Here is a 16,079-nt window from a genome sequence, read left to right on the forward strand (position 1 = left end):
TGTTCCATGTACAGAAACCAGTAGTGATTATTTAGTGACTGATTGAGGTCCCACAGAGTTCAGTTTTAGGGTTTGTGAAATGTATGCTAAATGTGGCAGTAATTAGTAGTTATGAGAGTAAATAACTGAAGTAGAGGCCTGTGTACATGGTTAATGCAGGTAAGCAGTTAAATCTGTTTTAACTTGTCTCTGACAGGCCTTCTTATTACTGTCAATAAAAAATCAAAGCTGTCATAATGCAAGACTTTGGACTGTCTGTCCAATCAGAGAGATATCGGCAGTGCGATGAATGTAGTAGGGAAATAATAAATCAACGTCATGTGGATTATAGGTGAGGGGGCAAATTGGTAAGAGGGTTGTGGTTTCCACATCTAGTCAGTTGCTATGCTGTTGCTATTTGGTCATTATAGGATGAATCTGTTTTTGCTAAGTGGTAGCTATGGTGTTCCGCATGGTGGCTATGGGGTTGCTCAGTAGTTATGCTATTACAGAAAGCTGCTATGTTTTTTTTTTTTTTTGCTAAGTGGTTCGCACTTTCAGGCAGTTGCTTTGCTGTTGTTGCTATGATATTCCAGGTGGCTGCAATAAAAGTTGCTGAGGTGTTTTTATAGTACAGTAAATGCCGGCTCTAGGGTGGACAGTTACAGGGGTTGGACAATGAAACTGAAACACCTGGTATAGACCACAATAATTTATTACGGACAGTTCTGGTGGAAACAGGAGAGTTTAGGTGCACATTGAGTTCTGCCGTGATTTGGGCAGCCGTGGTTTTATGTTTTTTTGGATACAGTCCGGGTTAGCACCCAAACATCCCTTTCAGACAGCTTCCTCTTGCATCCACAGTTAATCTTGTTGGATGTGGTTTGTCCTTCTTGGTGGTATGCTGATATTACCCTGGATACCGTGGCTCTTGATACATCACAAAGATTTGCTGTCTTGGTCACAGATGCGCCAGCAAGACGTGCACCAACAATTTCTGGAACAAACTCTGGAATGTCACCCATAATATTGTGTGCTTTGCAATATTTTTCATTCAAAACGATGCTCTTACCCTGCTAATTGAACCATGACACTCTGCTCTTACTGGTGCAATGTGCAATTAATGAAGATTGGCCACCAGGCTGGTCCAGTTTCATTGTCCAAGCCCTGTAATTCTTATGGCATTGTGGTATGCCACATATGCTACGTTATTTTATTGGATTGTTGGGTGGGTGTTCTGGCATTCCAGTCGATTGCCATAGTGCAAAAAAAGATGCTGGATTTTTACCAGATGGCTGCCACAATGTTTCTAAGTGATCATTAAGGTGTTGCGAAATGGTTGCAAGGTGATTTGTATGGTGTTGATAAGTGGTTGGTAGATTGTTGATGGGCAGCTGCTCTGGTAACACAGGTGGTTGCAGATGGTTCGAAGAAATGTGGTTGGTAGGTTGACTCCTTACCTGCTAATGTGTAATGTGAGGAACTTTGAAGTAAAAAATTTAAAAACAGCAAACAAAACCAAAAATGTTTCATAATTGTGCAAGGAAGTAAAATTAAGTTGCTCTGGGGTTAGCTAGTCAACCCAGTATCTCCAGTTGAACAGGAAGTGTTTGCATCTTTGTCATGCTAATTATGGAGAAGCCCTGCTGCAAAGACAAGTCCTATGTTTCCTCCAGTCTGAGTAGATTAACAGAAGAGAAACGCGGCAACGCCTATGTGCATATGAACACAGTTTCTGTTTCAGCCAATGGCCAGAGCTCTCTGGCCCTGCCCACTCTCGGCTCACAGTTTACTGAGGGGTGTTTGTTTCTGCAGTGTGGGCTTACCCGCTCCGCTGCAAGTGCCCAGCCCAGGTCAGAAGGCCTCTGTACTCACCGCAGAGTCTCTAGTGTCAAAAGAACCGTTACAGTGATGTTCTGGGTCTGGTTGCAGTTCGACACTGTTAATTAAACACAGGGGGGTTCCTCACTGCAGAACAATAACAAGTTAATGTGGCCCAGGAGAATCCTTTTCCTTCAGATCCGGATGTGTTACCACCTCTGTAGGCGTGCATTAGATATTAGAGAATAGTTTTGCATTATTTTTAACTGTCATACTGTTAACAATATTGAGCAATGCTCATACTAATATTATGATTTATCAATTTCTACACTCCTTAAACTCAAATATCAAATCAAATTTATTTATATAACACTTTTTTACAACTGATGTTTTTGAAAAGCAGCTTCATAGAAGTCTGGTAGCAGGACCGAGAATCGAACAAAACTTTAAACCCAAATCTCCTTTAGAACTGGATGAAAAAGAAACCTTGAGAATAACCAAGGACTCCCATTCCCTACTCTGGTCAGACTACTTATAAATTAATTATGAAACGTCATTATACATCCACATGGGTCTTATATATATTCAGGGCGATAGCCTAGCCAGCAATGGATCAATTATACAAATTCTAGGTAGTGTTAATTTAAACTTCAGTATAGTTGGTAGTGGGGGGTCAGCAATTAGTCTGAGGCAGGTGGAATAAACTTGCCGGTAGGCAGCTGATCTGTGGTGGGTGTCAGGAAAGCCTAACTACGAAAGACTTTTATCAGTCTGACCGGACAGGTAACAGGAGAACTTTAGGGTTGAACATTCTTTCAGTATCAGGCTGGACAGGCAGGCAGTCAGTAACTTGAAGAAATTTTATAGAGAACAGACAGTGTGGCTAATGACTTCGGCAGATCTGAATATAACTGCCTGAAGGGAATGAGCCTGAAGGTAACATATACAGGCTGGCAGGAACATTGGCATCCATCCATCCACTCTATCGTCAACAAACCTGAGTGAACATGTGCAATGGGTGGGACGACATCACCATCATCGCAGTTGACCACAATTCCACATGTCCAAAAAACCTGCAACCTTTATTTAAAGGGGAAACATTAAATAACTAAACAAGTATAGTTGAATATACATGTACGCATGCATTTGTTGACAAGTAAAATAGAAATAATTGTGAGGGCTGAGGCAGTAGATCAATATTACAAGTTTTATACTAATATGAATCAGCATTACAGAGTTTTCTCAAAAGATCTCTTGAAGATCCACCATCTACCATAGTTTAGTAGAAGTGTTTCAGCTCAGAGTAGGAATGACAGAAATACCATCCTTCTCAATACAGTCAGTGCAGGATCAACATTTTGATTTGGAAAGCGGTATTAATAAAAAAATGGAAAATTGATAAATAATTTAACACAAAGTTGATTTAAATGTGCTTTTGCTCTCTTGCAAGCATCTGAAGAGGTTTTTTGCAAGAATAAATAGGATCCATCATATAAACATGCTTTTATCTGTTCTTGCAAATTAACTCCTTAATTCTTAATGCAGCTAATCATAGTGCTTCAAGATCTATCTGGCTCAAAAAGATGATGTGCTCCTTCCTGAACTGATGGTTTGCTGAGGTGTGTTGATCAGCTAAAGTTCTGTTTCATTTTTACTAAAGATGCGCTAAATATTTGGCAACCAAAATTATTCAACTGAAAATGTCAACAAAAACACTTCTTGTTTTCAGCTGAATAAGCATTAAGAGAATAAAGAGAATAATTTATTCAGAACAATAACTATATCTTTAATGTCACATTGTGCTCTTTTGGTATGTTTCTTTGGATGTTAAAATATCTAGTGTTCAAAAAAACCTAAAGTAATTTTTTTACCTCTCATCAACCATATCTGTTAATCACACATGATATAAATACACTCTCATTTATTTCATACAAAGTCTTATGTCATATTGTGACTAATGGCAAAAGCTATTAATAAATAAATGATTTAATAAAGATTTATAAAGACATAATTCAACGCTTATGAATGTGTCAAATAAAGTGTTACTAAACATTATAAGGTTCCATTAGAAGCTTGTTTAAGGGATCAAAAGTAGTTCTTGTAAAATTATTCATTTGTAAGGGCAGTACTGTCTATGTTTGTTGTTTTGCTGAATATGCTCATATCCGCGTGTTCCTCCACCTCAGAGCTGTCTTGGAAACTTTCAAACTTTCATTCTTTCAGTCACAAGACTTTCTTTTTCCATTTACAGACTGATGACGCATTTGTGAGCAGTGTTTCAGAAAGTATTAAGAAGAAGTAAGTGACATTTTCTCTTTTGTTTTCTCGTTTAGCATTTTTTTAGTTTCTCTAGGGCTTATCTAACACAATAACAACAAGAAACTAAAGTTTTAGGGTAGTCAGTAAATATTGAAGGCAATTTATACTTTTGCGTCAAACATACCCCGTAGCCTACGCGTCGTTGCATAGTCTACACTGTTTGTCAACGCACACCTCCCTGATAATCTAATTATACGTCGTTATGTACAGCCGCAGCTGTGATTGGTCTGCCGAGCCTCGCAGTCCCGCCCACACATTTACGCCTTTGAGGTTTAAACTGCAGAGCAACAAAGAGCCGCAGATACGTGCACACAGAAGTATAAATGCGCTCCGCTGCGTAGCACACTCACTGACTAGGCGTAGGTTAAGTAAAAATTGGCCTTTAATCTACAAAATTGTTGCATGGCGACTTTACAACAGTAAGTTAAAAATCTTAACATTTACTGAAAGTCATTGTAAATTGTTTAAGTGTTTCTATTTGCCCATTCATTGTCACAATTCACATTTTAAAAAAGTGACACACCAAAAAAAGGGACAATACACTATATGTCCAAATGTTTATAAACAAAACACAAATACACACAGCTTCCATAGTCCCTAAAGAGAAGTATTTCCAATAGAAGTGTTCAGCTGACATCCAGACCTCACTACAAAACAAAACACTTATAGGCAAATTAGTTCAAACAGCATCTATCTTTGCAGCATGACTGGGCATTTATTTCCTGTAACTCCTGTCACAGTATGTCCTCTGATATTTACAGCAATGTTCCATCATTTTTTCTTGGCCAGTAAAGACAGTTACCCCAACAAAAGCAGGATAAACTGCTCTTAATATATGAGAGCAATAAATGAGCAGGTGTCGCCATATTTTTGTTCAAAATATTTAATTGAAAACAAGGGAAAAGGTTTTAGCCCAATACTTACAATAAAGATGTTATTATATTCTGATAAATAACTATTAAATGAGTAATAAATGCCAAGCTTACTTATAATATATAAGCAGTATGCTTAGATTTCTGTTGTTACCGGCACCAGGTTGTCTAACAGCAGCTGTATCAGATTCATGACTTCCGCTGTTGGGCAGAGAGCTGTACAATGCAATACCCAGTTAAACCCTGAGGCGGAAGTAAGTTTGGGGAAACCATGAGACAAACAGCCATGACATCAGACACCACAAATTCCACACAAGCACAGGATGTGAACAGAATAAGCTGTGAAGAAGAAACTGTATTGCTTAGTTAAACATAATAAACAATGCAACATAGGCCTGTCCTGTTTTTTTTAAATGATGTTTTGTCACATAAATTGTAGCGATAAACAACATTTGCTCAGTGGCAATAATTTTACAATAGTGCAAGTAGCATTATAACAATTACACATACAAAAAAAATAACTTTTAGGTGCTTAAGAATATTTAGACATCAGAATTGAAGTATAAAAATGTTAAATAACATTTATTTATGAATGATATAAAAATGCTGTTTTTAAACAAACTTGGCCTACCTGGCCTATTCATGTTCATTAGACCTCCTTGCTAATAAAATCATAATAGAGATTATCAAAGTCAGCTTTAAGGCCTGAAGTCAGACAGGCCTTTGTAAATTGTTAAACTTGGGCTGTTAATATTACCATGGGAGTTATCTGTAAACGTTTTTATTTTTTGGTCTGAAAATGTATTAATATATGATATAACATATATAGAATATAACATAGTATGCATATGTGGCAGTGTGGTAAATTACTTTTTTTTATGTTGACATTTATGCTTTCTCTCCCTCTTTCTGACACTCGCGCATGTACACATGCTGCTGGTGACACCACTAGTTTAAACTGGATCTTTGAGGAGTTCTGGGAAAGCTTTGGAATATTGTTTCTGTAAAGGTGTGGGAACCCGTGGGAGGAACCTGATCATGTGTCAAGGGGATAAATCTGTTGTAAGGGTCAGACACACAGGGACTAACAGCCATTGTCCTACAGAGCAGCAGGGTGTCATCGAGAGGGTGAAGAGTCTGCAATTGAAACAATGGAGGCAGGAGCAGATAATAGAGCAGACAATGAGAAAGTGTGTGTGTCTGTGTGCTCTATCCTTTAAATATAGCTGTTCATTTGCCTTAACTTGAATGTTCAACTGTCTAATGTAAAACATGTATTTCCAAAATGGTGAACTTACAGGAGAAGGCATAAATGTTCTTATAACTAAATGGAAGTTTTTCCATGTACTTCATTTCTATTGGCCAATACAGGGAGAACTATTTGTACACCATGCAGAGGATCTACATGGTCCAAACAATAAGGAATTCATGGACGTACTTCTTCTTTTTTTTATTGGACAGCATCAATAAAATACTGAACATATGTTTCCCTTTGCTTCAGCGACAGGCTTGTTCACATTAGGATGGGATGATATATCAATATCAGTATATTGATATTGTGATCTATTGTACTGTGTTGATATCATATAGGTACGTTGTGTCCAATATAAATAGTGTTAAACATAGGTGCTAACTAAACTCTCTATAAATATTCACCCCCAATTCGAATTACTGAAGTTACTGCTTCATTAGTCACATGGTGGCACATGGTACCCTGTTCATCAATCACATGAATAGGGTAAACCTATTCTCCAATAAATCCATAACTTCTAATATTTGCTTATTAAGGTGTGTATTTATTTTATCCTCTTCAGTTACACAGTTGCCATGAAGTATAGTAGAGAATTATCTTGTGATATATCATTGTTGTCATGGGCAGCATATTGTGGTTATATTATATTGTGTATTAAAGGAAAGATATCTAGTTGGTGGTTCTTCAGTTCTGCTGACATAAATCTCAAAAGAGACTCAGGTCTGGATAAAGCTGACCAATTACTTTAGAAAAGCATGGAAAGCACAACGACTCTCAAAAATGAAGCCACCACAGGTCAAGCAGTGCTGATTGCAGTACAGTATGATGTGTAGCTCCACCTATCCCCATGTGTTTCAAGAAAAAAGCATTTTTTAGTCTTACTTTTTTTTTCATTTCCAGTGCCCTGGCAATTCCAGCAATAATTCTGTGCCTCTGCTATATTGGTACATTTAAATACTGTTTTAAATCGTATTCTTCTATATCGTAAGAAGGTGGGAACACACTTAGGAATTAAATGATTGATAGCCTTCTTCAGAACAGACCTTCTGCAATACATAGAGAAGCTGAGTTGTAGTTGAGCTCTCAGATAGCTACCTTTAGTCATACTTATATTGATCATGTGTTTTATTGGGTGCTGTTTGTTGCATTAACAAAGACACTCTGTACACAGTTCTTTGCAGGTTTTTTGGTAAGACTAATATTTGTGTAAAATGGCCAATGTGATCTAAGTACTTGTTATCCAGCCAGCTAACATTTGTGTAGTTAGATGTGTTGGACTCTGTCTTGGCTACAGCATCCATGTTTTTGTACAGTCATTGGAGCTGACAGAAAGGCTATAGTAACATGAGGGTTATGGACTACAGCTTACAGCAGAAGATCAAGTCAGGATCCATGTATTGTTATTAGTAATGTGCTTAGTGAGGGTATACAATATGTAACATTTGTTTCTGTATTTTTCTCTAGTTTTCCAGAAGATGTGAGTTCCGGCCTGGTTGAAGTCATCTCCCCTTCTCCATACTACTACCCAAACTTCACCAACCTGAAGGAGACCTTCGGAGACTCCAAAGAAAGAGTCAAGTAGGAGCTTTTCATCTCCTCACCTGTTTTATGAATACATTAGGGATTATATTAATCACATTAGTGTTTTAGTGTTTGCTTATTGAAAATATTGCAAACATTCATTATTGCTTATGCTTATTATCTCGTGGTTCCAGATGGAGGACCAAGCAGAACCTGGACTACAGCTTCCTGATGCTGTATGCCCAACAGAAGGGCATTTATTACGTTCAGGTAAGTGTTTGTACCCAGACTTGTACCAACTTAAAGAATAGCTGTCTAAAGTGTGCACTTACTGTTTACTTTTAAACACAAATCCAGCTGTTTAATATACTCTACTGTTGCAATGTCCGGTTTTATCATTGATTTTATTTAATTTACACAAAATATAAAGATATGATCTTACAATTCCAACAGTTAGTAGCATTTACTTCACTCTTCTTCAATGGCCTTTACAGAGCATCCGGTAATATAGGCAGCATAGACACTACTTATATTAAAACAAAAGCATATAGAAAAATGTAAAAATCATTCATGACGATATGGTGTTTTGTCATCCGGAACATGTGGTCATATATGTAGAAGAGACTTTCTAATGTAATTAATGGGATTGGCCGATACATCTGAAAAAATTAAAAGATCTTAGAAGTAATTGATCTAAACTGAGGTTCTGTAGCTGAAGAAGAGAGTTAGGAATTGAAGTGGGGGCTCTTCATGGGCTCTTTTAGTATAAACATCTGAATTCATGTTGTAAGTTTGTAGTTGGCACCATTTTGTTTATGCCCATATTTTATAATCTGGATCTTAAATAGGGTTTTCAAAAAATTGCCTCTATCACATTCTGTGGTAAATAAATAAAACACTGTGTACCACTAGGCTTAATTCCTGTCTGGTAATCTAATCCAAAGTGTCTTTGTTTATTTGCCGTAGTTGGAGGATGATATTGTGGCAAAGTCAGGATATCATGAGACTATAAATAAGTATGTCCAGGAGGTGGTCACTGAGCGCTGGCTCTACCTGGAGTTCTCTCAACTGGGCTTCATTGGTACGTCTCTTCTCTTCTCTTCTCTTTTATTTCGTTATCATCTCCTTTCATTCTCTTGTCTTTTACTCTCTTCTCTTCTCCTATATTCTCCTCTTTTCTCTTTCTATTATCCTCTCTTCTCTATTCTCCTCTCTTTTCTTTCTCTTTTTTTCTTGTAATCACTGCTTTTCTTTTTTCTTCACTTTTCTTCTTTTACTTTCACTTCTCATGTCTTACCAGTTCTTTTTACTTTTACTATCTATTCTCTGTTAATTCCTCATCTCGTCTTTTTTTGTCTTTTTACATCACGTCTCTTGGCTTCTCATTACTTTTATTTTATTTTATTTATTTCACCTCTCCTTCTTGTCCTGTCTTCCAATTTATTAGTTTCTATTATTTGCTTATTCTATTATTTATGTTGTCCTCTTCTGTAGCATTAAGTTTTTGTTCTCTATGTCCTTGTTCACACTTATCTTCTATGTTTGCCATCAGTTTACACCTATATAAAGAAAAAAACACTATGTGTATAAAAACTTTGTCTGACTAAAGGATTCCTTGTGAGCCTCAGACCTTGGATTGGCTATCGAACATTTACATTGTTCCATAATCTTCTTTATTCCTCATCACTCTTCTTCTTAAACATCTCCCAGATGAAGCTCCACAGAGCTCTACTCTACATGTTATCAGCAGACGGGTCAGAGATATCAGTCCCATCACAGCGTGTCTCTTAAGCTTTGCACCATTATATAGAAGTAGCTGGACAGGGTTTGTCCCATCAGAACACCACAACAGTGGTCTTTGTGTTCACGGATCTCAGGTGTCCTATAGTGTTCTGGTTATAGGCAAAGTGGCGTCAGTAGATACAATAGCTCACAGTTCCATTCCAGCATGGTTTCACAAAACGCCACAATGAAGAAACATGATACTAGCGAGTGAATCTGCTGTTATCTACTGTCCACAAAGACAGATCACATACACACACGTTTGTCTTACTATACTTTTGAGGACCTTTCTATACTTGTGAGGACCTCACTGTACTTACCTCTACTTTCTTGCCCTGTCTTCTCAATTATTTTCCCCTTTTCACTTCTTCTCTTCTCTGTACTCTTTACTCTTTTTTCTCTTTTCTTTTCTAATCCTTGCCTTTTTTGTTATGTCACCTCTCTTTCCTGATCTTCTTTCTTTTGCATTATTTTCTCCTTTCCCTCTTCTTATTCTCTTTCCTTTCTTTTTTCTACCATTTTCTTCCTTTTTTTTCCTTTCTTCTCAATCCCTTTTGTCTTCAGTCCATAAGAAAGCAAGACAATCAGAGAGAGCGATCAAGATAAAAATGTCCTACATAGAAGTTACTCGTTTGAAAAAGGGTTTTATAGGAAAAATCAATCCTTGTAAAGCCCACCAAGGCTTGGGTTGGTTAGCAAACCTCTACACTCCTATTTCCTTAAACTCGGAAACCAAAAGCAAATTCCATTTTTTTAGTTTTAGTATAGAACCAGTTTTGTTAAAAAGCACTATACCTTTTGTGGACCATAAAAATTGTCATAAATTGTGAGGACATCTGGCCTCACTAGTATACAAGACCATCATGCTTTCATTTACACACTCAAATAAGAAGAGCAATTTTGTGGTCTCATGAAAGAATGAGTTTTCTGAGCTTTTTTTAAGAACAGTAGATGCCCCATCTCTTGGTTTCTCCAACCACAACTTCCTCCAGTTAATGTTTGCTGTTTTTTATAGGTAAGCTTTTCCGAGCTGCAGATCTGCCGAAGATTGTGGAGTTTATTTTGATGTTTCACAAAGACAAGCCCATCGACTGGCTGCTGGATCACATCCTCTGGGTGAAAGTGTGTAACCCGGAGAAGGACAGCGTAAGATGATCTATTTTTCCTGTATTAAAGGTTCTAGGTCTGGTTATAATGCTAAAAATAAACTGGAAGACATTCTTTGTTTAACATGAAAAAACATGATTAGCTTTGGATATCCTTTTGTATAATAGGTTCTGTGTTTTAACCTCATTTGGATGCTTTAAAACTGAAACCGTTTTAAATCATAAGAAAACTTGGATCATACATGATACATGCGTTTAATATTAATGAATACAAACATATGAATGTATTAATAAATTGTCTGCTTTGTCCTCACTAATATTTTGTAATATACAGTGCCCTCCATAATTATTGGCACCCCTGGTTAAGACGTGTTCTTTAGCTTCTCATAAATTGAGTTTTGTTCAAAATAATATAGGACCACGATGGGAAAAAAAAGTAAAGTCCAACCTTTAACTCAAGTAAATTTTAAGGGGGAAATAAAATCCCTGACTAAGAAATAATTATTCTTCATAAAATCACCTGTTCCACAATTATTGGCACCCCTAACAATTCTTAGGAAATAAATTTAATAAAAGTATTTCTGTCACTTCTACAGTAGTTTACGAAGTTGATCAGAGTATGTAGGAACATTTAATTAGTAATTCACAACTTCCTGTTTCCCTGGGGTATAAATATGACGTGACACAGAGGCCATTTATCTTCAACATGGGAAAGACAAAGGAACATACCATTCAAGTGAGGCAGATGTGTGTTGACCTTCACAAGTCAGGCAATGGCTACAAGAAAATCGCTACTCGCCTACACCTGTCCATATCTACTGTCAGAGGAATTATTAAGAAGTTTAAAACAACTGGAACAGTGGTAAACAAGCCTGGACGAGGACGCAAGTTTATTTTGCCACCACGCACAGTGAGGAGGATGATAAGAGAAATAAAAAAGTTCTCCAAAGCTCACTGTTACAGAATTGCAACAAATGGTAGCTTCTTGGGGTCACAAAGTCTCCAAAACAACCATCAGGCGCTATCTACATGCCAACAAGCTGTTTGGGAGGCATGCACGGAAGAAACCATTTCTCACTCACAATCATAAACGCAAACGTTTGGAGTTTGCTAAGCGGTACTATGACTTCAACTGGGACCGTGTGCTTTGGTCAGATGAAACAAAGATAGAGCTTTTTGGCAACAAATGCTCTAAGTGGGTCTGGCGTAACACAAGAGCTGAGTATGCAGAAAAGCACCTCATGCCCACTGTGAAATACGGCGGGGGATCAGTGTTGCTGTGGGCCTGTTTCTCTTCTAAAGGCCCTGGGAACCTTGTTAGGGTGCATGGCATCATGAATGCTCTAAAATACCAGGACATTTTAAAACAAAATCTGGTGGCTTCTGCCCGAAAGCTGAAGATGGGTCGTCACTTGGTCTTTCAGCAAGATAATGACCCTAAACATGTGGCCAAATCTACACAGAAATGGTTCACCGCACACAGAATCAAGCTCCTCCCATGGCCATCTCAGTCCCCAGACCTCAACCCCATTGAAAACCTGTGGGGTGAGCTGAAGAGGAGAGTGCAGAGGAGAGGACCCAGGTCGTTGGATGATTTAGAGAGAATGTGCAAAGAGGAATGGTCAAAGATCCCTCTTTCTGTATTCTCCCATCTTGTGAAACATTACAGGAGAAGATTAGGTGCTGTTTTGTTGGCAAAAGGGGGTTGTACAAAGTATTAACATCAGGGGTGCTAATAATTGTGGCACACATGATTTGATGTTAAATAATTATTTCTTAATGTGGGATTTTTTTCCTACTGAATAAATTCACTTGAGTTAAAGGTTGTATTTTACTCTTTTTTCCATCGTGGTCCTATATTATTTTGAACAAAACTCAATTTATGAGAAGCTAAAGAACACATCTTAACCAGGGGTGCCAATAATTATGGAGGGCACTGTACATGGTTAACAGACAAAAGGTCTGTATTGTAAATGAGATGCTAAACTGTTTTCATAGTATTACCACCATAATTGTTTTAAAGAGAAGAAAGTCAGTCTGACAAAGATCTCAAAAACAGCAGAAAGGGAGATACAATGTTTTGTTTTTTTGTTTTGTTTAATCTACTGGTGTATTAGTCTGTCTGTCTGTCTGTCTTATCGGAGCATGCTGATTAATCAGTTTTCTCTGTTTACAGAAACATTGCAGTTTAGAGAAAGCCAAAATGAAGCGCACTTTCAAGCCCTCAATGTTTCAGCATGTGGGTGTGCACTCTTCCCTCCCTGGGAAAATACAGAACCTGAAGGTTAGTCATGTTTTCACTGTATTCTCACTTTTCTAATATTTCCTGATTCACAGTCACAGTCAGCTGTTTAGCAGTCACTACGGTTTACATTTCCTAGAATTTAAATCATCTGTGTGTGTGTGTGTGTCATGTCTGTGTCATTGTTTAGGATAAAGACTTTGGAAAGCAGGTTCTGTTCAAGGCCCACCCCAACCCTGATGCTGTTGTTATCAGCAGCTTGAAGGATTATCAAGGTCACTCTGTGGAGAAGGCTTACCTCGGACAGGACTTCTTCTGGGGTCTCACTCCTATCAAAGGGGATTACATCCTCATCACCTTCACAAAACCTCAGATCATTAAAGGGTGAGAGAATAACACCATGCTGTGATGCAAATAATATGTACTTTTTTTTCATACACACATGATATAATCAACTTGCCAACAGGATTCCTAATCTGGAAAAAATAATATAGACTTGAAGTAATAAAACAAAACTTGAAAATTTGCTTAATTTGCTTAACAATTGCTTAAAATCTCCATAGAAAAAATATTGAATACTAGTCCTACAGAATTAGTGACTCTTCTGTCCTGAGTGACTGAGATTTCTTTGTTTTAGTCAAAACATGGGAAAATAGATTAAGCCCTCATTACTGATTGAACCCACAACCCTCTGATCAGTGACCATGCACTGTAACCATTTATTCACATGTACACCAGTTTAGAAAGAGAAAGAAAAAATGTCTTGTTCAAAAGCCCAACAGTTGCTAACTTAATGGACCTGGTTATTGAACGTTTTAAACTTATTGATTAACTATCTGATCAACAAGCTAGCACTCTATTTGTTGAGTAACCCAAAAGAAGTCACTTCACTTATAACAGCTTATACACCAAATGCAATGTTAATAGCCTTGCTCAAATGCTCAGCACTGGCATGTGAAAGAAGCACATGTATTGAGCCCACATCCCTCTGAACAAACCAGTAATCTAACCACTGAACCACTCTAAAAAGAAGTCTCACCAGCCTGCTACATTGACACTTGAGCAAAGAGTTATAAGTCCTTTGCTCTATAGTTTAATGGTGACAGCTTAGTGGACCTACCGTTGAACTCACTATCCAGCAAAGACTAACTTGCTTAAGGGCCCAAAAGCAGCTTAACAGGCCCGGGTATTGAACCCACAAACTTTTGATCATTACCCAGCATTCTGACTACTGAGCCATGCTTTTTTTATACATATACCAGCTTAGAAAGCCAAGGGTAGCCATACTCTGCTGCCCCTAGAGAGGATTAATAGCTTTGCTCAAGAGCCCAACAGACCCAGGTATTAAACCCACAACCCTGTGATCAGTAACCCAGCATTTTAACCCATGATCCAGCCTAAGACTAGGTTTATTTTTGCTATGGTGCCCTTGAGCTCAAGAGTCTATATACCTTACTTAATGGGCCTGAGTATTGAACCCACAATGCTATGATCAGTAACTTCACTAAGTCACTCTTGAAAATAAGTTTTTCTTCACATATAACCAGAGAGTAATTTGCCATGCTCATGGCCCCAATGCCAGCTTAGAAGGAATGACTATTGAACCCACAACCCTCTGATCAAAAAACCATTAAATAATCCTTAAATGAAAGATTTTCTACACGTACAGTTTCTTTTGTTTTTGCATTTTTGTCATACTTACATTTTTCAAATGATATAAAACAAACTTTAATAGGGGACAAATATAACCTTAGTAAATATAAAAAACACTTTTTGAATGAGGATTTCATATATTAATGGGAAAACTATCCAAATCAGTCTAGCACATTGTGAAATAGTGTTTGCCCTCCCATAAATTAATTGGAATTACTCATCTAGGAGGTCCCAAAAGAACCCAGAACAACATCTAAAAAACTGCAAAGCTCACTTGTCTCAGTTAAGATTAAGATTAGTATTAATTATTCAATAATAATAAAAAAGAGAATGGTCAAAAATGATCTCCATGAGAGAGTTCCTGGGCAAAAAATATTGCTGACCAAAAAGAAAATAATGGCCCATTCCCCAGGACTTTGGGTAAATATTTTTTGAACTGACATGACAAAAATGTAACTTTTTGGAAGGTGCATCTCCCATTACATCTGGCGTAAAATTAACACAAAAGTTTAGAAAAGGCAGCATACTGAACGTTAAATTTAATGGTGGTAGTGTGATGGTCTGGGGCTGTTTTGCTGCTTCAGGGCCTGGATTACTTGCTGTAATAGATGGAAGCAGGAATTAGCAGGAATTATCTGCTTTACCAGACAATATCTGGCTATTTGTTTGTGACCTCAAGCTCAGGCATACTCTGGTTCTGCAGCAGGACAATGATCCAAAGCACACAAACAAGTTCACCTCCTAATGGATAAAAAAAATAAAAAGAGAGTTTTGGAGTGGCCTAGTCAAAGCCTGATTGAGATGCTGTGGCATGACCTTAAACAGGCAGTTCATGCTCAAACCCTCCAGTTCGGCTGAATTAAAACAATTCTGCAAAAAAGAGGGGTTCAAAACTCCTCCACAGAGATGTGAAAGACTCATTGCCAGTTATGGGTAAAGCTTGATTGTAGTTGTGGCTGCCAAGGATGGCAAAATGATGCTATTTGCTTTATTAGAAAAATGACAAAAAAGCAAAAACAAAATGAATCTGTAGAGAGGCAAATACTTTTTCATGACACTGTATACCAGCTTGCTACATTGCCACTGGAGCGGATAGCGATATGTGTCTTGCTTTCAACCCCAGGGACAGCTTTACAGGCTTGGGTATCAAACCTACAACCCTGTAATCATTAGTCAAACACTATTGATTAATTATGTCCAAGAAGAGAATATTGTTTTTCTTATTGGCACAAAGCTCCACAGCCTAAAAGAGGAAGAAGTTCTGATTTGTAAGCACATACTGGAAGGGTGGATGAGGGGAGACAGGATGTTGTTCCATCCCCTAAGCATTGCTCTTTTCTAAAATGGGAGTGGTGACAGGAAACATAGGAGCGCTTAAACTTAGAGTTTCCCCAATTCGTTTAAGCTTCTGTTGCACTTTGTTGAAATTTTGGGTAGGGCTGTGCTATTGTGTGTACATCCCACAGGGCTGTTCTTTGCTTTCATCATAGACCTAAATTCATTAAATCCAGTCAGGCCACCTGTGTTTGTAA

The 16,079-nt window shown here is 37.7% G+C and overlaps 1 protein-coding gene across 1 annotated transcript in view; it reads left to right on the forward strand.

The window, feature by feature from the left end:
- zgc:154054 (Glyco_transf_54 domain-containing protein) overlaps positions 1-16,079 on the forward strand; it is a 35,573-nt gene that overhangs the window by 8,183 nt on the left and 11,311 nt on the right. Inside the window, exons 5-11 of the mRNA XM_007229860.4 lie at positions 4,052-4,098; positions 7,708-7,821; positions 7,959-8,034; positions 8,731-8,845; positions 10,562-10,692; positions 12,829-12,936; positions 13,085-13,278. Of these exons, the coding sequence (XP_007229922.3) occupies positions 4,052-4,098; positions 7,708-7,821; positions 7,959-8,034; positions 8,731-8,845; positions 10,562-10,692; positions 12,829-12,936; positions 13,085-13,278 (785 nt within the window). The remainder of the gene's footprint in view (positions 1-4,051; positions 4,099-7,707; positions 7,822-7,958; positions 8,035-8,730; positions 8,846-10,561; positions 10,693-12,828; positions 12,937-13,084; positions 13,279-16,079) is intronic.

The sequence above is a fragment of the Astyanax mexicanus genome, chromosome 10 (assembly GCF_023375975.1).
Source record: "Astyanax mexicanus isolate ESR-SI-001 chromosome 10, AstMex3_surface, whole genome shotgun sequence".
Taxonomy (NCBI): domain Eukaryota; kingdom Metazoa; phylum Chordata; class Actinopteri; order Characiformes; family Acestrorhamphidae; genus Astyanax; species Astyanax mexicanus.